At 42.9% G+C, this 25,490-nt stretch overlaps 1 protein-coding gene across 2 annotated transcripts; it reads right to left on the reverse strand.

Annotated features, from left to right (window-relative positions):
• Positions 1-330: 330 nt before the first annotated feature.
• Positions 331-20,068, reverse strand: LOC139408732 (calcium-binding protein 1-like). Of its 2 annotated transcripts, XM_071152987.1 has the most exons (8): positions 19,141-19,730; positions 7,917-8,081; positions 5,793-5,823; positions 5,293-5,436; positions 3,417-3,526; positions 3,050-3,124; positions 2,844-2,916; positions 331-1,594 (listed from the first exon to the last, which is right to left on the reverse strand). In XM_071152987.1, the coding sequence occupies exons 2-8, from the start codon at positions 8,001-8,003 to the stop codon at positions 1,569-1,571; spliced, it is 546 nt and encodes a 181-aa protein (XP_071009088.1). In that variant the 5' UTR covers positions 8,004-8,081; positions 19,141-19,730; the 3' UTR covers positions 331-1,568. The 2 variants fall into 2 exon arrangements, with proteins under 2 accessions (XP_071009088.1, XP_071009086.1); XM_071152985.1 differs by lacking the exon at positions 7,917-8,081 and having other exon boundaries at positions 19,141-20,068.
• Between the last annotated feature and the right edge of the window lie 5,422 nt (positions 20,069-25,490).

A 25,490-nucleotide genomic window follows, 5' to 3' on the forward strand; every position in this document is an offset into this window, starting at 1 on the left:
CTACCATACATCGTTCACAGGTACTTACATCTTTTGTCTTGCCCATTCACCCTCTGAATGGCACACATAAACAATCCATGTCTTAATTGTCTCAAGGCTTAAAAATCCTGAGTCTATGTCATGGAAAAAGCAGGTGTTCATAATGTTTTGTACACTCAGTGTATATCCAACTAGCTCAGGTCCAGTCTGATTGCTCTCTGCTCTGAATGCAGATAGACAAGGTCACACACACACACACACACACACACACACACACACACACACACACACACACACACACACACACACACACACACACACACACACACACACACACACACACACAAAGTGTATAATTGCAATAAAGCTGTTTATTCTCAACTACACATTGTTTTAGTATTTGGCATGCATAGAATCGCACAAGACAAATTCAAAGTCACAAATAAGACTGCATAAGGGAGACACACAAAAACTCACAAGTTCCACACTCAAACACAAACACACTCTCATCAGTACAGAGATACACACTGATCTCACACACATAGAGAGACACAGGTTTCAGTGTTATGTTGATCACCACAATAAATGACAGTGTGTATGTTTGTCTGTGGTGCACATTGTTGATTTGTACGGAGGGACAGCGTGACAGTGTGTCTGGTTATATTAAAAGTGGAGCTTGCAATCTCAGTATTCATGCAAAACAATGTGCACATCTTTGGGTCTTGGGTTGGCCAGACGTAAACAGTTTATTTATGATTGCTACCCCATTCCCCAGTCTTCGGTTTTCACCAAAATGCTCTTTCCTTTATCAAAACAGTTGCCCATCTATGTTCAGAGCTTGTATAATGTAACTCGATATGTGTTTGATAATCTGAAGAAGTGCATCAGCGCTAATACGTGAGATGTATTTCAAGACAGAGACAGTTGGCTAGCGTATGCCATGGGTTTGAAACTAACTCTACAGTAGCTTAAGACATATGGAATCGTACAATATGGGAGAATTGAGCTTCACACAAACATACACGTACGCACACATGAACAATACATATTTTGACAGTAGGTACGTTGAAATAATATTGCCATTAAAAAGTTTAGCTTAGGAGTACAAAGGCCCAGAGGGGAATATAGTGCTTTAGGTTGGTTATGGGAGACGCTGGCATGAGAAAATGCTAAAAATGTCAATATGTCTCCTTTACTTTCCCATAGCCTTAACCAACCATGGTAATGATTGTAAGTAGCTCAAACGTCACATTGCTCTTTAGCCCCTGTAAACACCTACAAATGTTTTCTCTAATATCGGAAATGTACAGTGTAAAATTGTGGGAGGCTGGCTGTTGATCTCTTTTGCTCTTAGAGACAGCAGCATACAGCATCATGATCGCTGACGTTGTTCCGTCAGCTTCTGTGCTCGTCTTCGGATGTGGCAGTAGCAGGGCGGTTGTTGATATGTCGTTTCCCCCTTCTGTTGTACAGAAGTCAGAGGTAAGTGGTCTGTTGGTAAGGGCTCCGGCATCTCTTCTCCTTCTCTTCCTCTCTTACCAGGAAAGGGGCCAGTCAGAAACATGGCCTACAGGTGCTTAACCTGTCACTCAGCGAGACATCATACGTACAAACTCTGAGGGGTGAGGAGAAAGATGAATAAAACAACAGAGATAGAGAATGAACATGATTTAGATCAAGTGTAGGGGCTGAAGATCGTGGCGCTTTGAAGAACTGTACGTGCTGCTATCAGCCAATAAAAAGAAAGATGTATTTTGAGCACTGGGGATCATAAACGTGGATGGATTTAGTGGGTAATGACTCTAGGAAGAAAAGCAGCATATTGCTATTTTTATCCCGCCTGTCTTTGAGTGTGTGTTAGGGGATGGAGAAGAGATAGAGAGAGGGAGCGAGAGGAAATAATAAAAGATAGTTCAAAAAGGAAAAGGCTAGAGGGAGAGAGAGAGAGAGAGAGAGAGAGAGAGAGTGAGAGAGAGAGAGAGAGCATGCTTTCCTTGTTCTCTTGGTCATCTATGAGGTGACATAATCCCTTGGTGTGGAGATAATCTGACAGACAGCCCGACTCCCTTCATCCGCCCGTCTCACTCTCAGCATGGTGCTGGAGTATCCTGACTCAAAATGTGTGTGTGTGAGGATTGGCATTGAGGCAGCGTGTCGATGCATGTGTATGTGCTTGTATGTGTGTGTGATAGATAATGTGAGTGTGAAGCAGGAGAGAGTGTATGTGTGATTGAGAGAGAGTGTGTGAGCGGTAGAGAGACAGAGAGTGTTTGTGCACTGTGTTTGTATTTGAGTATGTGAGAGTGTCCGAAGGGAATAGACTCCACAAGATTTCTAGCTTGCTTTATGTTCAATAAAGCAAGCTAGAAAATCTTGTGGAGACTTGTTATTATGAGGGAGCTCACTTTTCTCACAGGACTTGTTATTATGAGGGAGCTCATGTTGAGCAATATCAGCAATCCCAAAGGGGCTGGTTGGACATGAATAGTGGAGAGGGATTTGTCAGGTGCTGCAATTTAATCCCACTGGGCACCGACGTCAGTTCAACATCTAGTTTGGATTTACATTTGATTGAGTTTTCAACCAATGTGAATTCAACATGAAATCAACAACAATTTGAACCATGTCATTGGATTTAGGTTAAACGTTGGGTGGAAAAGAGACAAACATTCCAAGGAATTCCTTAACACTGAGGACTTTTTCAAATCCACGTTTGACCTTTGTTGAAAATGATGTGGACACAACGTTGATTCAACCAGTTCCTTCCCCCTGGGATGTTTCACACAACACAATAACAACGACGATAATACCGGACAAAAAACGGCCTATGAAGAGGTATCGTAGAACCCACTTAGACAGCTCACCTTCAAAGTCCACGTGACCATCTCCATTCAGGTCAATGTCCCGCAGGATGTCTTCTAGGTCCCTGTGACCAACCTAGCAGAACAGGGAAAGAACCGAGAAATGACACTACTCCGATGTAGGCTACAGTGACAGGATCAGACAGATGCGTGGACAAGTTGAGTGAAAGAGTGAGGGAACACACAAAGCGAAAGACTACTTTTCTTACCTGTTGACCGAGAAGTTTTTTCATTGCTTCTCTGAGTTCTGATGTGCTGATCTTGCCGTCACCATTGGTGTCAAACTGAACGAGTAATTAATAGTGAACTAGTTAATCATTCTGCCCTTTCCAAACACCGTCATCGCTCCAAAATGAATATTGAGTTCCCCTCGTAAGTAGTGCTTCTCCTCATTGAATCAACTTTCCTTTAGCGTAAACTTTCTTTCATCGCCTTTGGATTTGGTTCTTTCTTTCTCTATTATCTCATTTCTATTTTCATTATCTTCCTTTCCCTCTCACTCTACTTCCATCACTCGCTCTCTTATTCTTTTCTCATTCCATACCAGCCCCCTTCCTCTCCATCCCTTATCCTCACCTCTTTAAAAGCGTCCCTCAGCTCCTTGACCCCGATCATATCTGCTGTTTCAGCCAGAAGTTTGGGCCCCATCAGCTCCACAAAGTCCTCAAAGTCAACATGTCCTCCCACTGTGTGAGATAGAGGATAGAGGAAACATTCATTTCTACAGAATACATCGACAGGGACATTTGCACAATGACAGAAACTTGCAACCTTGAAAAAGGACAGAAAGACAAGGCTGGCAAGACTTATCTACAGCGTCATATTCAGCCATCAATGTTCCCAAAGCCCACAGAGTATTTACAGGACGGATGTGATTTTATGTTCCTTTCAGGGGAAATTGTTAAAGGGATCTACGTCAGAGGTACTGGACCTTGAATGTTCAGAGGCCTGTGTGTAATGGTGAGCGCAAGTCTTCGAGTGTGTGTTAGGGGATGGAGATGAGATAGAGAGAGAGAGAGGAAATAGTGCAGTTTTTTCTCAATTGCTAAAACACTAAAGCCCATTGGCTGAACAAAGTTCTCAGTTGCCTGGACTCATTTAGCTAATTATGCAGTCTGTTGTCAATACCTTAAACCATTTCACATGGTAAAACACAATTTGCAGATCTCACTTAGACTTTTCAGCAAAACTCTAAACACATTCTAATTCTCAAAATACATTCTGCACTCTAATGCACATGTCGTCCATACTGGTAAACACAAGTGGCCACAATCAAATACAAATAGAGAACATATGTCATTGATTGAACACAACCAATCAAAATTGATTTAACCTGTTTCAAAAGATGCGACACAACCAATATAAGCCAGTTCAGAGAGCAAACAGGTTGTTGAAAGTGGGAAGGAGAAAGTCTGAGAATGGATACTGTAGTACAGTGCATTGTAGGCTGTATACTGTACAATGGATAAATTGTATGGCCCTGAACATTGTGCTTTCCATTTATTAACAGTACTGACTGCTCAATAGATTTTGACTGATTGCAGGTTCATATCTACAAAGAACAAGAATTAGTATCACAGTATCACAGAGACAATGGACAAGTTTGTGAGATGCAGGGTACAGTACTGTAAAAATATGGGTACAAGGAGGAGGAAGAACAGAAAACAAAATTGCAAAGAGCAAAGCAGAGTAGTAATTTCTGATAAATTTTGAGCTACTATGATAGAACATGTTTTCATTCATCAAAAGACAATGACGGAAAAATATGAATATTTTTTTAGATTAAAAATGTACTTCTCCCTGAGAATTGTATGTTTTGAACAATGTGTTTTCTATTTTTCAGGGGGATTGTTTACTGACAGCTTGAGAGTGTATATCATTTTGATCACTTTGTTTATGATTTGAGAGCAGTGTTTGATTTTGAACACAGCTAAAACTGTTTTGAGGCGAATGTTTAATTTTGCAAAAGGAGTCAGAGGTTATGTAAATAGTGCTAGAAGATGAGATTTTGTGTTTAATGTTTTCAGGAAATGGAGCAAGGTTTCAGAAATTGTGTTTTAGCAATTGAGAAAAACTGTAAAAGAGAGTTAAAAAAGGAAAAGTCTAGAGAGAGAGGGGGGGGGGGTAATAATAAGAGAGTTAAAAAGGAAAGTGTGAGAGAGAGAGAGAGAGAGAGAGAGGGGGGGTAATAATAAGAGAGTTAAAAAGGAAAGTGAGAGAGAGAGAGAGACAGAGAGAGATGGAGAGAGAGGAAGACAAAGAGAGAGAGAGAGAGAATGATGGAGAGAGAGAGGAAATATCATAGAAAAAAGGAACACTGGTGGACCTTTACACTCACAACATTCTCCCTATCCACACGCACACACACACACACACACACACACACACACACACACACACACACACACACACACACACACACACACACACACACACACACAGAGTTACTCACAGTTCATATTGATCTGCTGGCTCAGTTCAATCAGCTCCATCTCAGTAGGCATGTAGCCCATGGTCCTCATGCAGTTGCCCAGGTCTTTACAGCCGATGAAGCCGTCATGGTCTTTGTCAAACTCTTTAAAAGCCTCACGCAACTCTGCGAGACAGAGGAACACATGGAAAAATATAAATTGGGTTTTTCAACCACATTATCAAAATCATTGTTAGTTTATTGTTACTACTACAATGAGTGTAGTGTTATAATGAACATGAGGGTGAGAGGTAGGCTTGTGTAAGCTTGGAACAGTCCGCAATGATTTTGGGCAGAAAAGTTCACAGAAAGGCACTTAAAGGCACACAACATGACAATGAAAGTTTACCACGGTCAGACCCTTTGTTTGTCTGCATCTAAACCAGTGAGGACTGCTACAGCCCGGTCTGGACTATGCAATACCATGCAATATGAAGGCTCTTTGTCATTTAAACTGTATGCTCCTGTATAACGATACTTACCATCCATTTCCTCCGGCCTCAGCTCTCTATCCTGTAAAGAAGACAGGGTTAGGACCCAGTGTGTGGCATTCTTCAGGTGATGACTCATGATGCTACAAAACTCTTGTCAGATATGATCAATTCAACAATAGTATAATGAACAAAAATATAAACGCAACATGCAACAATTTCAACGATTTTACTGAGTTACAGTTCATATAAGGAAATCAGTCAATTGAAATAAATAAATTAGGCCTTTGTCTATGGATTTCATATGAATAGGCAGGAGCGCAGCCATGGGTGGGCCTGGTAGGGCATAGACCCACCGAAGAGCCAGGCCCAGACAATCAGAATTTGTTTTCCACACAAAAGGGCTTCATTACAGACAGAAATACTCCTCAGTTTCATCAGCTGTTCAGGTGGCTGGTCTCAGACGATCCCACGGTTGAAGAAGCCGGATGTGGTGGTTGGTGGTGGTGGCGTGGTTAAACGTGATCTGCGGTTGTGAGGCCAGTTGGACGTACAGCCAAATTCACTGAAACGACGTTGGAGGCGGCTTATGGTAGAGAAATTAACATTAAATTCTCTGGCAACAGCTCTGGTGGACATTCCTGCAGTCAGCATGCCAATTGCACACTCCCTCAAGACTTGAGACATCTGTTGCATTGTGTTGAGGGACAAAACTGAACCTTTTAGAGTGGCCTTTTATTGTTCCCAGCACAAGATGCACATACTGTATGTAATGATAATGCTCTTCAATCAGCTTCTTGATATGCCACACTTGTCAGGGATATGGATTATCTTGGTAAAGGAGAAATGCTCACTAACAGGGATGTAAACAAATTTGTGCACAAAATTTGAGAGTAATATTATTTTTGTGCGTATGGAACATGCCTCGTATCTTTTATTTCAGCTCATGAAACACGGGACCAGCACTTTACATGTTGCGTTTATATTTTTGTTCAGTATAATATATCATATATATAATATTGTCATGTGTGCAACCCCTTTTTTATGTTAAATCATGTAATGATGAACCCAAATGCTTGCCTGGCTACCCAGACTCCTTGTTCCGGCCAAATTCTCCGCAATAAGTCTGGATCTGAGTAGCTCCCCAACCCTTCACCGAATGCGAACACATTTGGAGCCGTCTGATTGGTCCAGAAACCGATGGATTGGGCCAGGACACACGTAGGTAGAGAGTCATTGGCTTTGATTGGTTAGAGACGATCCAATCGTTGATGTTTTTGTTTTATACAACGCCCCTCGTGCCCTTTGTCACGACAAATGACTTCAATGTTAGCAGTCTCAGACTAAAGTATGTAGTTGTCTACAAAACAGGGGAAGAATTTAGTGCGAGTCGGCAGGCTACCCAAATGCAACTTAGTCTAGAGAATTTGTCTGACGCTTGTCTGAGGAGCCTATCTACTTAGGTGAGAGAGAGGTACATGCCACCTTTGAAGGTTGGTCGTGGGGGAACAAGGACTGAAGGAGTTCCTTTTGTTTTCTCTCAAGTTTAAAGTCTAGCCTTTGAAGTAGCTCTACCCCGCATCCATCCCTGCATCCCCAGAACAGAGTACATCGTCAGGACAGGCTATGTGTAACGGATGTGAAACGGCTAGCTTATATGGACGGTGCCAGTCTACCAAGGAGAGGTCAGTGAACATCTTCCCTTAACGACAAGGACTTGCCACAGTGAGAGTGAGACAGATGAAGACATCTGCCGCTGCTCCACGCAGACTTTAGTACTCGGGATAGCAGTCTGTCAGGTTAATACTAGGTGTACCACAAGGACTTACAATCTATCAGTGTGACACAAATGGCAATGAGTGCCATCACACACACACCCACACACACCCACACACACCCACACACAGTCGCATACGCATACACTTATCTTCACACCAACTGGCAGGCATTCTATATGTAGTTACTGCAAATATTTTGAGTCCATTACCTTCTTCTTTGAGTCCATAAGGAGTGTATTGGTCAACGTGGGTGAAAAAGAAGCAGACAAAGACAGAATGTATGTATGATTGTGTGCAAGCTTTTGTGAACACTGTTTTATCAGGTGCAGCTATATACTGTAAATGTGTCTCTGCATGCATTATGGGCATGTGTCTGTTTGTGTCTGGACTTACGTACAGCCTGCCGGCTCTCAGCGAAGCCCTTGCGTAGAAAGATGCAGGCAGGCCCCAGTACGTTGTGCATGTTGCCTCCATTCTGAGCCATAGCCACTAGTGGCTCAAGATAGGCCCCCCCAGTCCCCTCCTCATAGGACTGCACTGCTCTGTAGTTCTTCTTCTGGTCCTGGGGCCACAGACATCCAGGTTGTGGGGCCAGGACATAGAGGCGCAGGGGCAGAGACAGGGACACAGACTGTGACTCAGCTTGTGGATGGACAACATGGAGTCAGACTACAACAAGAGGCTAGCTGGCATGAGGGTGGGTGGATGGAGGTGGAGGTAGAGAGGCTGAGGTCTGCTAGTCCCTGTGAGGTCAAAGGTCAGGATGGTAATGGGGCTGGTCGGGGTGTCAGTCATGTGAAAAGAACACAGTCAGGGGCACTGAATTCCACCCATCCATCCATCCCAAAGATGCTCTCTGTGCAGCTGGGGACACTTATTTGACTCAGCACTCAGCACATACAATCAAAGAGACACAACAGCTAACTAAGACAATCAGACCAATCCACGAGAGAACACGCAGGAAGACGCAAACGAATATCTGCAAGCCATTCTGCTTTTGATAGACACAGTTTAGTGTTCTGTGTGACAGCGACCCCAAAAATGGTCACACTCATTACTGGTTAAAGATGTAGGGTTGTCAATTGATCATTTAGTCTAATCTCCATTTAACCTTTAAATACAGGGTTTAGTTCATGATAGGAAAGCCACTTGCATATGAAAGCGATGGATGGCTTATTTGTGCTTATTCCAATTTGCCATTGTCCCAATGGAAGGAATCAAATCCATCCAGCCATTACATTATAATGACCAATTAGTCTGTGGACCACGGGGCAGCGGCAGGCCACACAATGCCCAGCCCCAATTACAGACAAAGCCTCAGGTTAATTAAAGAGGGGAACATCAGCCACCATTGAAACCTTTACAAATATTAATCTGCACCAAGGCAAATAAGGGCCAACCTTTCTGCAGTCGAATGACAGACCAACAGAAAAGTGGCATCAGTGGACAGAGCTGAGCTGTGTTTAGAGACCGGAACGCTGACAGGCTTATGACAAAAGTGACACTATACAAGGAACACTGAGCTGGCAACTTAAGAAGGACATGCTTCTATTTCCCTCCATTGTTTGTTTCCCCCCAAAATAGCCTTTCTCAGCAGCGAGACAGCTCTCTCTCTATCCCTGCCCCACTATCCTTCCTTCCCTCCCTTGGTGGCATTTTAATTAGCTTGGTGGGATATTTTGGGTGACCTTCATACTCCATCTGTTGCTGTGGAATTTCTAGTGCCAGCTCCTGCCCTGCTACAGTGCACCCCATCGCACTGTCCACTGGGTAATCTGAGCAAGTGATGCATGAAGCAGTGCAGATTTTCTGAAGGTCCAGTGTGTCATCAAAACCACAACTAACGCGGAGACGTATGTTAAAAATGATGAAATGGCAGCTAGAACAATATTGAAATGTGAGAAGCAGTCGAGAAGTAACTTCCTATTTACCAGATGGCTTCAACTGTTGCTTGTCATATTGTACTGTACACGCTCAAGGATGTACAGCTGCTGAAGGGGATTTAAATCCCTGATGCATGGTGTCCCGGCGCTCCCACTGAACATGGAATCCTGTCTTTATTGTGCAGTTATCATTGTACTAGATAGCTAAAGAACTGTGGCTGTCATTGTTGTACACAGACTAAGCATGTCGCGCTGGCAGATACTGTAGAACTAAGTCAAATGTATCCATTCTATAGATACATGCCGCTCAGTCAAATCCAGTTTGTAGTCCACGTATGGAACAATGAACATCAGCCGGTTGCAAAAACACCATGCGTCAACAAGGTTGACAAGGTTGCTAAAATCAGATTATGGTTCGTGGCGCTCCTGTAGGCAGGGTTAAACAGGATAGCGCCACCTGTTGGTTTGTCCGCGCCACTGTATCCCCTCTAAAGGGGTGAAGTGGTGACGCTGGTTTGGGGCTAAGTCCTTTGACTCATGTGGTTGATCTTGACATGAACCTGCTCATTGACACCACTCATCCCAGCGAGCGGGTTCCAGGACACCACTGGACACTGTCGACTACAGTTGAGTGACGGTTAAGCCTCATTGGCTACACTGAGGACTCCAACACAGTCACTCCAGCTCAACTGACATTCAGTAGAGAAAAACAGTTATATGTCCATCTGGTATATATCTATGACAAAGAAATATGGAAAAACAGACACAATACAGTCCTAATGTGTGGTAGAGTGGTACTGTCGTCATCCAGTCCACAAATGATTTCAAGCATCACAGTCGGTATTCTATTCTGGTCAGCGGACTATTTTAGTTACAGTGGTTCAGTGGGGTGGATGAGACAACAGCATGACACACTAGGTTGTCCTGTCTCCTCTAATATTCACAACTAGCCTATAAGAGCGGGAACACTGCTCCTCAGACCAAAAGTCTGACTGAGATGTCCCACAGTCAACGCAGCAGTGTGCTCTAAAACCGAGTCTCCCACAGTCAATATAGCAGTGTGCTCTAAAACCGAGTCTCCCACAGTCAATACAGCAGTGTGCTCTAAAACCGAGTCTCTCACAGTCCATACAGCAGTGTGCTCTAAAACCGAGTCTCTCACAGTCAATACAGCAGTGTGCTCTAAAACCGAGTCTCCCACAGTCAACACAGCAGTGTGCTCTAAAACCGAGTCTCCCACAGTCAACACAGCAGTGTGCTCTAAAACTGAGTCTCACAGTCAACACAGCAGTGTGCTCTAAAACCGAGTCTCTCACAGTCAACACAGCAGTGTGCTCTAAAACCGAGTCTCCCACAGTCAACACAGCAGTGTGCTCTAAAACCGAGTCTCTCACAGTCAACACAGCAGTGTGCTCTAAAACTGAGTCTCACAGTCAACACAGCAGTGTGCTCTAAAACCGAGTCTCTCACAGTCAACACAGCAGTGTGCTCTAAAACCGAGTCTCCCACAGTCAACACAGCAGTGTGCTCTAAAACCGAGTCTCTCACAGTCAACACAGCAGTGTGCTCTGAAACCGAGTCTCTCACAGTCAATACAGCAGTGTGCTCTAAAACCGAGTCTCACACAGTCCAACACTACTGTAAACATTCCAGTAGAGTCTGCTGAGGGGAGAATGGCTCATAATAATGGCTGGAACGAAGCTAATGGAATGGCATCAAACACCTAGAAACCATGTGTTTGACGTATTTGATACCATTCCACCGATTCCGCTCCAGTCATTACCACGAGCCTGTTCTCCCCAGTGAAGGTGCCACCAACCTCCCGTGACACAATCCCAGGGTCAAAAAGGTCCAGTGTGGTCCAATAACCTCCAGTCAAGTTAAGGACACATAGTGAGACATGCACCACAGACAGTCAGGGGTTCAGGTGGATCACAGCCAGAACACAGTACACAAAACCTTACCTTCTTGGAGAAGTGAGATTTGACAGAGTTCCCCATGGTGAAGTCCCTCTCAGTGTGTGGTGCGTCTCTAAACGTGTCTGTGTTAGTATGCCTGTGTGGTGTGTGTGCATGTGTTTGCATGTGCGTTTGCATGTGCATGTGTTTCTATGCATGGGATAAAGAGAAAGGGGGTCCAGTGGGTCAGAAACCAAGACGAGGGAATTTAGGGGGGGAGAGAGACGCACAGAGAAAGAGTGGGAGAGTGAGGTTGCACAGGATCAACATAGGACCTAGAGGGAAGGACACTGGGAGTCACAGGAAGAGAGGAAGAGGGGAGGTAAACCTAAATGGAGGAAAGCAAAGAAATACTACAAAGAATGAAAGATCAAAGTGACAAAGACATGAGAGGGAGAGGAGGCAGGCATGTCTTAGCGAGATGCATGCGCTCAAAGCAGAAAATGCAAGATTGCTTTATTCATTGGCTGACCGTCCTCTCTCTCTCTTTCCCTCAGTCTCTCCCTCTTTCCCCCCTCCCTCTCCCGTCTCTGTCTCCCTCACTCTGTTGCACTGTTTCAAACCATCTCTGCAAAGAGAAAGTGGTGAAAAAGCTCATTAACATATTACCTTCCCCCGAACAACACACTGGAGACACTAATCCAAATACACACACATGCATATACTTTATTAAACCCACACATGCATACACTGGATTAAACCCACACATGCATACACTGGATTAAACCCACACATGCATATACTGGATTAAACCCACACATGCATACACTGGATTAAACCCACACATGCATATACTGGATTAAACACACACATGCATACACTGGATTAAACCCACACATGCATACACTGGATTAAACCCACACATGCATACACTGGATTAAACCCACACATGCATACACTGGATTAAACCCACACATGCATACACTGGATTAAACACACACATGCATACACTGGATTAAACACACACATGCATATACTGGATTAAACACACACATGCATATACTGGATTAAACACATACATGCATATACTGGATTAAACACACACATGCATATACTGGATTAAACACACACATGCATACACTGGATTAAACACACACAGATGTGGGGCTATGGAGCTAAAAATACAACACACGCTCTCTCTTCCCCCTCTCTTTTTCTCCTCCCTCTCTCTCCTCGCTCTCTCCCTCCCCTTTCTCTCTTCATGTACATTTTAGTCATTTGTCAGATGCTCTTTTCCAGTGCAATTTACAGAAGCAATAAGGTTAAGTGCCTTGCTCAAGGGCACATTGACTGATTTTTCACCTAGTTAGCTTGGGGATTCTAACCAGCGACCTTTCGGTTACTGGCCCAACGTTCTTAACCAATAGGCTACCTCCCCCTCTCTCGTACACACACATGTACACACACAGAAGAGTGCGCTCATCACAAAGGCATGCTAAACTAGAAGGGACAGTATTGAGATCAAAGTCAAAGCTCTACAAAATATGCATGAAATGAACATAAAAGGCATGTGAATGATGGACCGACCACACACACACACACACACACACACACACACACACACACACACACACACACACACACACACAGACACAGACACAGACACAGACACACACAGACACACACACACACGTACATGTACTACACACACGCGCAAACACACACCACAAATCACTGCATATACTTGCTAGACAGCTACAGGGGTCTCAGCTTTTAGACAGCAAGCACCACAGGGATGCTGATGCTGATAGCAATCCCTGCAATCCCCTGCAGTGGCTGCCACTGGTCACATAATCAACGACATCATTTCCTGTTTGACTTTGTCAATTGTTTCCCATAGTTACACACACCAAGGTCCTATCTCTCGTCTATCCTCTCTCTTCCATTCATTTATTCTCACTCTGCCTCTCCTCTCACAATGAGCCCCCACGGAGGCTCATTGTGAACATCAGAACACATTAGAAATCAGACTCAGGAGCCGTCGGCTCTCATAATGTCAGTGCAAAGACACAGCACACACACACACAGCTTATTAAACCTACATAATGGGGACAATTCACATAAACAATAATGCTCACTGCATTCACACACCTCCTGATATAGACTCATCCATACAAAAATCCCTCTATAATGTGTGCTAATAACAAGTCACATGAACACCCACAGTCATCACACAAAGGAAAGCATGCATTAGTATTTCAAGAAGCTGCACACATGCAGGCACACTTGCACACACGCATACAGTTTGTCACGGGAGAGACAGGCAGCTAATTCCAATAGGAAATGTCATGTTAATAATTGCATTCGCAGTTTAAGGAAGATTTGAGCTGGGAGAGAAGGGAGAGGGGTCTGGAACTGGGAGGGCTGATAGCGTCATCTCTCCTGATGCCGTCATGGTATGCCTTTTCTCATTCCATGTTTGTACTATACCCCATGTACTATACTATGGTACTGTCTGTGAGTGTGGGCTCATTCTGTAACCCCTATACAACAATGAACATATTAGTCTCACAGTAAAAAAGTTGTACCTCCTCCAATGACCTATAATTATTACTGTATATTATAACGCTACATTGCCTCACATAACTATTCACATACAGATGTTCTTCTGAGAAAATAGATTCATAATGTGCTTTATTCTTTGTATTTTTGTTTCATCTGGGGGTAAATACTGAAGAATGGATAACCCTTATCTCTGTCTCTTTATGGAGGAGAGCTGAGCCTGAAAAAAAACGGTTGAATTGGGACGATGACCTTGTAGCATGTTCGCAGCCTCACAGCTCTGTATGTGAAGATCACCAGAGGAGCATTCATTCAGTGACCTATAAAAGCACCCCAGGCAGAGAGAGGCTATGGTGACCTTCATGGTGACAGGTCATCTCCTGAGGTAAAATATAACAGTCATTTTAATTCAAGTGTGAATAATTGATTAGGTTGAATTGGTTGTTATTTTACGGCAAGGAAACTATCATCTTTCATTTGAGAATAACTAATTCCGGGATGGTGAAGAGAGAAGCTCGTGAAAAAAGGAGAATGGAGGGGGAGTAGTTTGCTGTCAACGTTTCAAATAGCAAAGCACATTGTATTTTATACAACCCCAGCCAATATTACACTTCTCTTTTTCTTCTGCATCTCATCTGCTTTAACCTCTGTGTCCCCTTCTCTCTCTGATTTCCTCTTTCACCGGCTACAGACAGCATCAGGTTACGATGAATATTAATCATTCATATTCACACACAAACACACGCGTGCACGCACATGCGCACGGACACAGACGTCATTACACAGTCTCTTGAATTTCACGGTCTAATCCTTCCCATTTCAATGAGGATTTAACTGAATAGTGAAAACATCTAGCTCCTTCACAACCATCCGTTAATGGACTGTATAAATACCCATCTGTGGCTATAAATAGTCTTTGGGCTATAAACATATTGAAAACTGAAATGACATGGTTCATACGACAATACCTACATCATAGCAGCTTATCCACACCTCCTTTCCCTTCCCCCTTTCTCTCTATTTTCTGTCATCCATGATCTCTCTCCATTTTCTCTGCCCCCCTCTATTCTCTTTCCCTTTCAGACCTCATCAAGGTCAGTATGACCCTGGCGGGAGAGAGGGAAGGGGGAGGGAGGTAAAAAGGGAGGGATGGAAAGATGGTCAGAGAACCAATAAAAAAGGGAAAGGAAGGAGACTGACAAAGGAGAGAGAGAGAGAGAGAGAGAGAGAGAGAGAGAGAGAGACAGACAGAGAGAGAGAGAGAGAGAGAGTGAGAGAGAGAGATACAGAGACAGAGAGAGAGAGAGAGAGAGAGAGAGAGAGAGAGAGAAAGTGAGAGAGAGAGAGAGAGAGAGAGAGAGAGAGAGAGAGAGAGAGAGAGAGAGAGAGAGAGAGAGAGAGAAAGATGTTGATTCAGTGGAAGAGTGACAAGGGAAGGTAGGGAGGAGGGAGAGAGAACAACAGCAGGAAAAGGGAGCAAGGGAAAAGGAAGCCTCAGCTGTGATTTTACCAGAGAGCTGTCAGATGCTGTGACAACAGGGAGCTGAAGAGGAAAAATAGAGTCCTGTGTTTTCCTTACATAACCCAGGTCTATTAGCATGCCCGTCCACCTAGCTCGGATCCCTCCTCCTATTTATCCAATTCCTTAAATACCTGCTTATATGACTTGGTTTGACAACTGTGGATTTGCTCATGTGTGATTGTCAAAATCGTTAACACACAACACAGTTTAATAATGAGTAACTTATTAGCTCAAGCTGGATAAACTGCAGAACCAACACACAGCCTGTTATCAAACACGGATGTACACACAAATACACCACTTTGAATACATTGAAAATGCTTTGTGTTTGTATCCACGGTTTATAGTAACACAAACCCTTGACACATATCTTACAAACAAACGCACACTCTCTGTTTGACAAATTGTAAGCAGTCAAGTTTTCCTTTCCTCAGAACAGGTCTCTTTAGGTCAAATAAAGTACTCAATACAGCAGTGAAAGCTGCGAATAGACTGAAAGAAGAGTTTGGCCCAATCGTGGCTAAGAAGCGAGGCCGAAGGTCATTGGTGTTAATTCCAGGTGGGACACAGGCCCACTGCTGTTCTGTCCATGTCCAAGGTGCTGCTGCTACCTGGATTGGTCTATAAATGAATAGCGACGGAAAATGTAGCCTATATACTGTAATTAATGTGTGATGACATCGACATACAGTCTTGCTAGGTACAACATGAATGAATTGAAAATATGAAAACAGTTACGTGTGTGATAATTATGTTCCCCATGAACTGAGAGTGTAACGTTATCATGACTGACCAAAATGTGTGCTGTTTTATTTATTTATGCGTCTAGACCGCAATGTTGTTCTTAGATCAAGATGTTCCTCTACTGATTGGAATCATTCCTCATTAAACACTCATTAGTCTCATGACCTCATCGCCCCCCTATTTCAGTCATTCCTTCTGATGAAAACGAAAAACTGCTATTTATACGGGTGCTTGAGATACTACGTTTGCTTATGCAGGAATCCCTGCTTAAGTCGCCAACTTGCAAACTGGCTTTGTCAGGTAGCGCATTAGCCAAAGGATTTGAATATTTTTACTACCACCATAAAAGGCTGCTCTCATCTACTCTCTTATAATCAGGTCTTGGGAATGCTATATTTAGCTTCCACTGGCAGAAAATAAGTTCTGTAGGGATTGTATGCAGACCTTGATGGAAATGTGAAATGTAGAATCTCAGTGGGTATATTCTCACTCCGTATCAAAACATGTATTCAAAGTCTACCTGTACCAGTGCCAATAAAAAAAACACCATCAGATGTGACATATGTGGAAGGCAGTGTCCTCTAATAGAGTATCACAACCAAAGACCCAAACATGCACATTTGTGCAAACACACACAGAGAAGTACAAACCCACGCGCGCACACACACGCGCGCACACAGACGACCTTTGTATCAGACAAACAGAACATCTTGCAATATCTAGGCACCCAACTCTCAGGTGCATTGAAACTTTGCAACGACTTAATTGGACTCAACCATACTGCATTTCCAGTTATAGGTGTGATACCACTGAAAGAGTCTGAGAGCCTTGTGACAAGTCTCTGATTTTCAGTCACTAGCATCAAGTGACACAGTCACCTTGCACACTTTTTCTACTTGAAAACTCCTCCAGCTGAGCAACTTCACAGACATGCGAGTGTTAACAGATATTGTCATTAGAGGTCCTTCTGTATTCCCATTTCAAGGCATAATGATTGGATAGAGTGATAGAGGGCTACTGTCTCACTACGGAGCAGATTGAGATAGGCAGTATAGAGCACAGCGGTGCTGCATAGATTGGGGTTTGCTGCCTGGAACTCCTGTGACTGATTAGAGCTCTGGCCTAGATTGAGTGGTTATTTCTGGCACAAATTAACACATGGGGAAAGTATTGCCTCCTGAGCTTTAGATCTTCTTCAGCACTGAGAAAAATATTTAAAAGCACAGAAAGAAAAACTGGATATCCTATATGAAGAGCAAGAGGCACAGTAGGAATGAGACTATTGTATGAGGACTTTGAGGAGGGCTCTCGTATTTGTAGATGGTAGAGGAGATGGGATGCAGGAATGAAGAGATGGAGAAGCACCCTTCTTTTACCATCCACCCTCACCTCTCCATCTGCAGGTGTACATCCCCAAAGTATAGCGTAGATTATACCTTTACCTTCCCCAATTTCTCACAGTGTTATCACTGTTCAATGTCACTTTCTTTTTTAAACACTTGATGTGAGTGTGACTTACCACAAATAGCTGTGTGTGTGTGTGTGTGTGTGTGTGTGTGTGTGTGTGTGTGTGTGTGTGTGTGTGTGTGTGTGTGTGTGTGTGTGTGTGTGTGCGTGTGTGCGTGCGTGCGTGTGCGTGTGCGCAGTCGGGTGTTCAGCACAGCTACAATTTCCACAGGATTGGAAAGTTTATCCACCTGACAGACATGATGAGAGTATCCTTATTCATACCGCTACGCATGGTGGTCTGCCAACCCCTCCATCAAACTAATTACACGGAAGTTCAATTTGGACTCAAAATGTGCATACATTTTTAATATGGTCAGCAGGGGTGAATGGGTGTCCGGTCACATTTTGGCTTGGGTTGCTGCTCTACCTGTCCCTCACCTTTGACCCTACCAGACCAACCTGACACTGTGAAGCATTACATTTTTCTCTAGGTGTGTATATCACGCATGTCTGAGCTGTCTGAGCCTTATCATCTAACTTATAGGCTACTATTCATATGTCTCAAACTGTCTTGTTTCAAATATAGTAAGGCATTGGAATCTTGGGGGCAAGTTCGAGACATTGTGTAGTGCACTGTGCAGTTGGAAAAATCCATAATACCTTCTCTGTTGTCATGCGTTCTACATTTCTGTATCATGAATTACTGTTAAAAAATCGTTCAAAAACATGATTTCCTGTGATTATATATATATTTCCACCCTATGACGTTGAAACAATACTGTGAAATTGTGAACATTATGATAAATCATTTTAGGTGTAAGAGAAAATACCACGTGAAATGTCATCCTGTTTTGGTGGGATGCAGTTTTGGCTTGCCTAATGACATCACGGTAAATGTGTCAATAGACCAATGAGAAAGATAGTTCCAAACCTTTCTGCCAATAACAGCTAGTTTTCCGTTTTCCCATCCCAATTCAGAACACTCCCAGACAGTCCAAGCACAATTCTTGCTTGAAAATTGCTCTTTGCTAAGAAGCTATTTTTGTTTATTTGACCATTTTAATTGAAAACAATCACAGTAAGGTACATATTTGTTACCCATAAATGATTTGATATTGAGATAAAAAAAACAACAACAGCTGCATTGGACCTTTAAACGTGTTTTTCTTCCCCATCTCTTTGTTACACAACAAACACCTACGTGTTTATTCGTAAGAGTGCGGTTTAAACCAATGCATTAACGGGACAACGGTGTAAATTAAGTTGAATCTTTTTGCATTTTGTTAGAGACAATCAGTTTTACAGTATAGTGATGGTGTAGCCTATGAGGGTTGTCTAAAATGACAATTAGAAATTACCCTTGAATTAAAACAATACATAAATTCCTATTGAATAAAAATGAAACTTCTGTCACGCGCCGTTTTTTGGCAATGGGCGTATGTATTGATAATGACTATTAATCCCCAGTCTAATTTACTTGTTGAATCCTTGTGCTGACTTTGAATGTTTGTTCGATAGTAATCATGTGTTGTAGTTCTGTCTAGACACGGGACTACTACGTACCTGTCCGAAGACTGATTTCACTATCGGGTGCAGATTGGAGTCATGTTCAGATGGAGCTGTGCTGAGTCTTTTGGAGGTGCGGCTGGTAGCGGGGCCGGTAACTGGCGTGGACGTTGCGGGTGGGACCGAGTTTAAACTCGTGGACGACCCAGTATTTATTCTGTCCTTCGATTCAAAAAAGTACGCAGTATCGTCGGATTGTTTAGTATAGGATGGAGTTGGCGAGGACCTCCGCCCCGGACGTGCGTTGCCGTGGTGATGAGCTGACGGCAGGTCACCTCTTGAGGTGTGGTGGTGGTGGTGTGGGTGTCTAGACGACTTACTGCGGTCTTTCCCGCTCCGATCCACCCGCTCTCTAACTTCTTCCTGGCTGTAGCCGTCATTGTAGTGGCTGCTTTGTTGGTGGGAATGTCCCCGTTTATCACATCCATTCCTGTCTGTCCTGCCACCAGCATGCCTCGGTTGACAAACGGGTCTGCGCGCGCTTGCCTCGCGCTCATCGGTCCAACACGGCTCGTCAGGTACATCTTTACCTCCGTCGGGTTGATGTATGTGACTACAGTGGCTGCGCGACCCATGATGCTCAGAATGTTCGGACCTCCGACTCACCGGCACGGCCGGAGCTCTCAGCAGAGAGGTGGTAGATTCGCTTTTGGGAAGAGAGGAGCTCATTGTCCTATGCCGTTCCCTTAATGTATTACTGTGTGCAGATACCAGGACAGGAGGTCGTTAAGACAGATGCACCTGTGTGGTCGTGCTGAGCATTTAGCCAATGTGTAGTCAGGGCAGCCTGTTGGATCACCTATTCGCGCGTCTCTAGCCTAGGCTACAATGCAAACTAGGAACACACCCCTACACTCTCACTTGTGAAATGATAAAGTTCTGAATGCTACCTGCTCGCGCAATTGTAAAGATGTCCTTACGTGTCAGGCGAAGTGAGGAAACAGTCGCTTCTATAGTAGGGTACTAGGGGGTAACTAGCCCCCCCCCCCCCCCCCTCCCTAAGAACAATGTCTAATTGCTGACACACAAAAAAAGTAAGTTTTGAAAAAAATTGGTAGGTGGATGAAGATCATGCTTAGGCGAATACAATATAAAGGGAACTAAATGGCCAGTGTTTACACTTTTTTTGTTATTTCATGAAATGTTGTTTTTAAGAAAAGGAGCGTTACCCTGGTAGAAGAATATGGCATAGAGTTTCACACAAGTGTGTTAAAATCCATTTGAACAGTTTTATTTAGAAATGGTTTGGTAAGTAATACTGAAAAGCTGTCTAGTTGTCTTATTTGAATGATTTCCATAAAATATGGGGAGGGGGTTAATGGTGTTGCACGTCACCATTAATATCCTCACTCTGGGGATATTTGATGTAAAGTCCCTCTTTTTAACTCACCTGAACATTCCCTTTCTTTGTTGTTCCTTTTCCATACAATCCATTATGTCCAATTGCACTAAATATGATTTTAAATTCCAGCAGTCTTTAAAATTACATTCAGGAGCAAAAGGTTTTGTATAGTTGTTTTTAATTCATATAAAAAATATATAATATTGGAATGGAATGAAAATAATAACGCTGGAATATAACATTTAATTACAATAACAAATTTACTCAGTGTAACATTGATGTGGAAACTCTATTATGCTATGCTATTGCACAATTCTAATTTTAAAGACAGGTAGGTGGTAAGGGTAGGTAACAACTTGAGATCGACCGATTATGATTTTTCAATGCCGATACTGATTATTGGAGGACCCCAAAAAAAGTGGATACCGATTAACCAGCCAATTTTATTTATTTATTTGTAATAATGACAATTACAACAATATTGAATTAACACTTATTTTAACTTAATATAATACATAAATAAAATCAATTTAACCTCAAATACAGTGGGGTAAAAAGGTATTTAGTCAGCCACCAATTGTGCAAGTTCTCCCACTTAAAAAGATGAGAGAGGCCTGTAATTTTCATCATAGGTACAATTCAACTATGACAGACAAAATGAGAAAAAAAATCCAGAAAATCACATTGTATGATTTATAATGAATTTATTTGCAAATGATGGTGGAAAATAAGTATTTGGTCAATAACAAAAGTTTATCTCAATACTTTGTTATATAACCTTTGTTGGCAATGACAGAGGTCAAACGTTTTCTGTAAGTCTTCACAAGGTTTTCACACACTGTTGCTGGTATTTTGGCCCATTCCTCCATGCAGATCTCCTCTAGAGCAGTGATGTTTTGGTGCTGTTGCTGGGCAACACAGACTTTCAACTCCCTCCAAAGATTTTCTATGGGGTTGAGATCTGGAGACTGGCTAGGCCACTCCAGGACCTTGACATGCTTCTTACAAAGCCACTCCTTTGTTGCCCGGGCGGTGTGTTTGGGATCATTGTCATGCTGAAAGACCCAGCCACGTTTCATCTTCAATGCCCTTGCTGATGGAAGAAGGTTTTCACTCAAAATCTCACAATACATGGCCCCATTCATTCTTTCCTTTACACGGATCAGTCGTCCTGGTCCCTTTGCAGAAAAACAGCCCCAAAACATGATGTTTCCACCCCATGCTTCAAAGTAGGTCGACGAGTTGAGTTTTTACCAAAAAGTTATATTTTGGTTTCATCTGACCATATGACATTCTCCCAATCTTCTTCTGGATCATCCAAATGCTCTCTAGCAAACTTCAGACGGGCCTGGACATGTACTGGCTTAAGCAGGGGGACACATCTGGCACTGCAGGATTTGAGTCCCTGGCGGCGTAGTGTGTTACTGATGGTAGGCTTTGTTACTTTGGTCCCAGCTCTCTGCAGGTCATTCACTAGGTCCCCCCGTGTGGTTCTGGGATTTTTGCTCACAGTTCTTGTGATAATTTTGACCCCACGGGGTGAGATCTTGCGTGGAGCCCCAGATCGAGGGAGATTATTAGTGGTCTTGTATGTCTTCCATTTCCTAATATTTGCTCCCACAGTTGATTTCTTCAAACCAAGCTGCTTACCTATTGCAGATTCAGTCTTCCCAGCCTGGTGCAGTTCTACAATTTTGTTTCTGGTGTCCTTTGACAGCTCTTTGGTCTTGGCCATAGTGGAGTTTGGAGTGTGACTGTTTGAGGTTGTGGACAGGTGTCTTTTATACTGATAACAAGTTCAAACAGGTGCCATTAATACAGATAACGAGTGGAGGACAGAGGAGCGTCTTAAAGAAGAAGTTACAGGTCTGTGAGAGCCAGAAATCTTGTTTGTTTGTAGGTGACCAAATACTTATTTTCCACCATAATTTGCAAATAAATTCATTAAAAATCCTACAATGTGATTTTCTGGATTTTTTTCTAATTTTGTCTGTCATAGTTGAAGTGTACCTATGATGAAAATTACAGGCCTCTCTCATCTTTTTAAGTGAGAGAACTTGCACAATTGGTGGCTGACTAAATACTTTTTTGCCCCACAGTAAATAATGAAACATCTTCAATTTGGTTTAAATAATGCAAAAACAAAGTGTTGGAGAAGAAAGTAAAAGTGCAATATGTCCCATGTAAAAAAGCTAATGTTTAAGTTCCTTTCTCAGAACATGAGAACATATGAAAGCTGGTGGTTCCTTTTAACATGAGTCTTCAATATTCCCAGGTAAGTTTTAGGTTGTAGTTTTTATAGGAATTATAGGACTATTTCTCTCTAAACCATTTGTATTTCATATATTGGATGTTCTTATAGGCACTATTGAGTATTTCCAGTGTAACAGTATAGATTCCGTCCCTCTCCTCGTTCCTACCTGGGCTCGAACCAGGAACACATCGACAACAGCCACCCTCGAAGCATCGTTACCCATCGCTCCACAAAATCCGCAGCCCTTGCAAAGCAAAGGGGAACAACAACTTCAAGGTCTCAGAGCGAGTGACGTCACCGATTGAAACGCTATTTGTGCGCACCCCGCTAACTAGCAAGCCATTTCACATCGGTTACACCATCCTAATCTCGGGAGTTGATAGGCTTGAAGTCATAAACAGCTCAATGCATGAAGCACGGCGAAGTGCTGCTGGCAAACGCACAAAAGTGCTGTTTGAATGAATGCTTACGAGCCTGCTGCTGCCTACCACTGCTCAGTCAGACTGCTCTATCAAATATCAAATCATAGACTTAATTATAACATAATAATATGAAATATGAGCCTTAGGTCATTAATATGGTCGAATCCAGAAACAATCATTTTGAAAACAAAAGTTTATTCTTTCAGTGAAATAGGGAACTGTTCCGTATGTTATCAAATGGGTGGCATCCCTAAGTCTAAATATTGCTTTTACATTGTACAACCTTCAATGTTATGTCATAATTATGTGCAATTTTGGCAAATTAATTACGGTCTTTGTTAGGAATAAATGGTCTTCACACAGTTCGCAACGAGCCAGGCGACCCAAACTGCTGCATATAACCTGACAGCTTGAGAAGTGACACAATTTCCCTAGTTAAAAGAAATTCATGTTAGCAGGCAATATTAACTAAATATGCAGGTTTAAAAATATATACATGTGTATTGATTTTAAAGAAAGGCATTGATGTTTATGGTTCGGTACATTGGTGCAACGACTGAATGTGCTTGTTAAATCATCACCCGTTTGGCAAAGTAGGCTGTGATTCGATGAGAAATTAACAGGCACCGCATCGATTATATGCAATGCAGGACACGCTAGATAAACTAGTAATATCATCAACCATGTGTATGTAGTTAACTAGTCATTATGTTAAGATTGATTGTTTTTTTATAAGATAAGTTTAATGCTAGCTAGCAATTTATCTTGGCTTCTTGCTGCACTCGCGTAACAGGTAGTCAGCCTGCCACGCAGGCTCCTCGTGGAGTGCAATGTAAGGCAGGTGGTTAGAGCATTGGACTAGTAACCGGAAGGTTGCAAGAACGAATCCCGAGCTGACAAGGTAAAAATCTGTCGTTCTGCCCCTGAACAAGGCAGTTAACCCAACATTCCTTGGCTGTCATTGAAAATAAGAATGTGTTCTTAACTGACTTGCCTAGTTAAATAAAAGGTTAAAAAAAACGGCCACAATCAGTGTCCAAAAATGCTGATTACCAATTGTTATGAAAACTTGAAATCGGCCCTAATTAATCGGCCATTCCGATTAATCGGTTGACCTCTAGTAACAACACATCCGCTGCGCTGATCCTAAGCACGGGGCCCCTTAGGGGTGTGTGCTCAGTTCCCTTCTGTACTCCCGGTTCACTCATGACTGCATGAGACAGCCTATAGGGAGGAGAACAGAGACTTGGCCATGTGGTGCCAGGACAACAACCTCTCACTCAACGTGATCAAGACATAGGAGATGATTGTGGACTACAGGAAAAGGAGGAACGAGCACGCCCCAATTCTCATCAACGGGGCTGTAGTGGAGTAGGTTGAGAGCTGCTTTGGTATCCACATCACCAACAAACTATCATGGTCCAAACATACCAAGACAATCATGAAGAGGGCACGACAAAGGCATGGGTCCTCAGATCCTCAAAAAGTTCTACAGCTGCACCATCGAGAGCATGACTGGTTGCATCACTGCATGGTATGGAAACTGCTCGCCCTCTGACCACAAAGCACCACAGAGGGTAGTGCGTATGGCCCAGTACATCACTGTGGCCAAGCTTCCTGCCATCCAGGACCTCTATACCAGGCGGTGTCAGAAGAAGGCCCTAAAAAATGTCAAAGACTCCAGCCACCCTAGACATAGACTCTTGTCTCTGGTACCACACGGCAAGCGGTATCGGAGCACCAAGTCTAGGTCCAAAAGGCTTCTTAACAGCTTCTCCCCCCAAGCCATAAGACTCCTGAACAGCTAATCAAATGGCTACCCAGACTATTTGCATTGCCCTTTTACGCTGCTGCTACTCTCTGTTTATTATCTGTGCATAGTCACTTTAACTATTACCTCAATTACCTCGACTAACCAGTGCCCCCGCACATTGACTCTGTATTGGTACCCCCTGTATATAGCCTCGCTATTGTTATTTTACTGCTGCTCTTTAATTATTTGTTACTTTTATTTTTTATATTTTACTTATCTAATTTTTACTTAACACTTACTTTTCTTAAAACTGCATTGTTGGTTAAGGGCTTGTAAGTAAGCATTTCACTGTAAGGTCTACACTTGTTTTATTCAGCACATGTGACAAATAACATTTGATTTGATTTGACCTGTAGGTCACAATTAAAGCTATCCCCAGTAAAATTGGAGCTCATGAGCCCACCTCCTGCACTGCTCACACCTAATCCAGTCCCCACCTGTGACTGAAAACAGGGGGTGAGATACCAATTGAAAAGCTCTCTCTTAAAAATGTAGATAGCTATCTAGCTATATGAT

Source organism: Oncorhynchus clarkii, chromosome 5 (assembly GCF_045791955.1).
Source record: "Oncorhynchus clarkii lewisi isolate Uvic-CL-2024 chromosome 5, UVic_Ocla_1.0, whole genome shotgun sequence".
Lineage (NCBI taxonomy): Eukaryota > Metazoa > Chordata > Actinopteri > Salmoniformes > Salmonidae > Oncorhynchus > Oncorhynchus clarkii.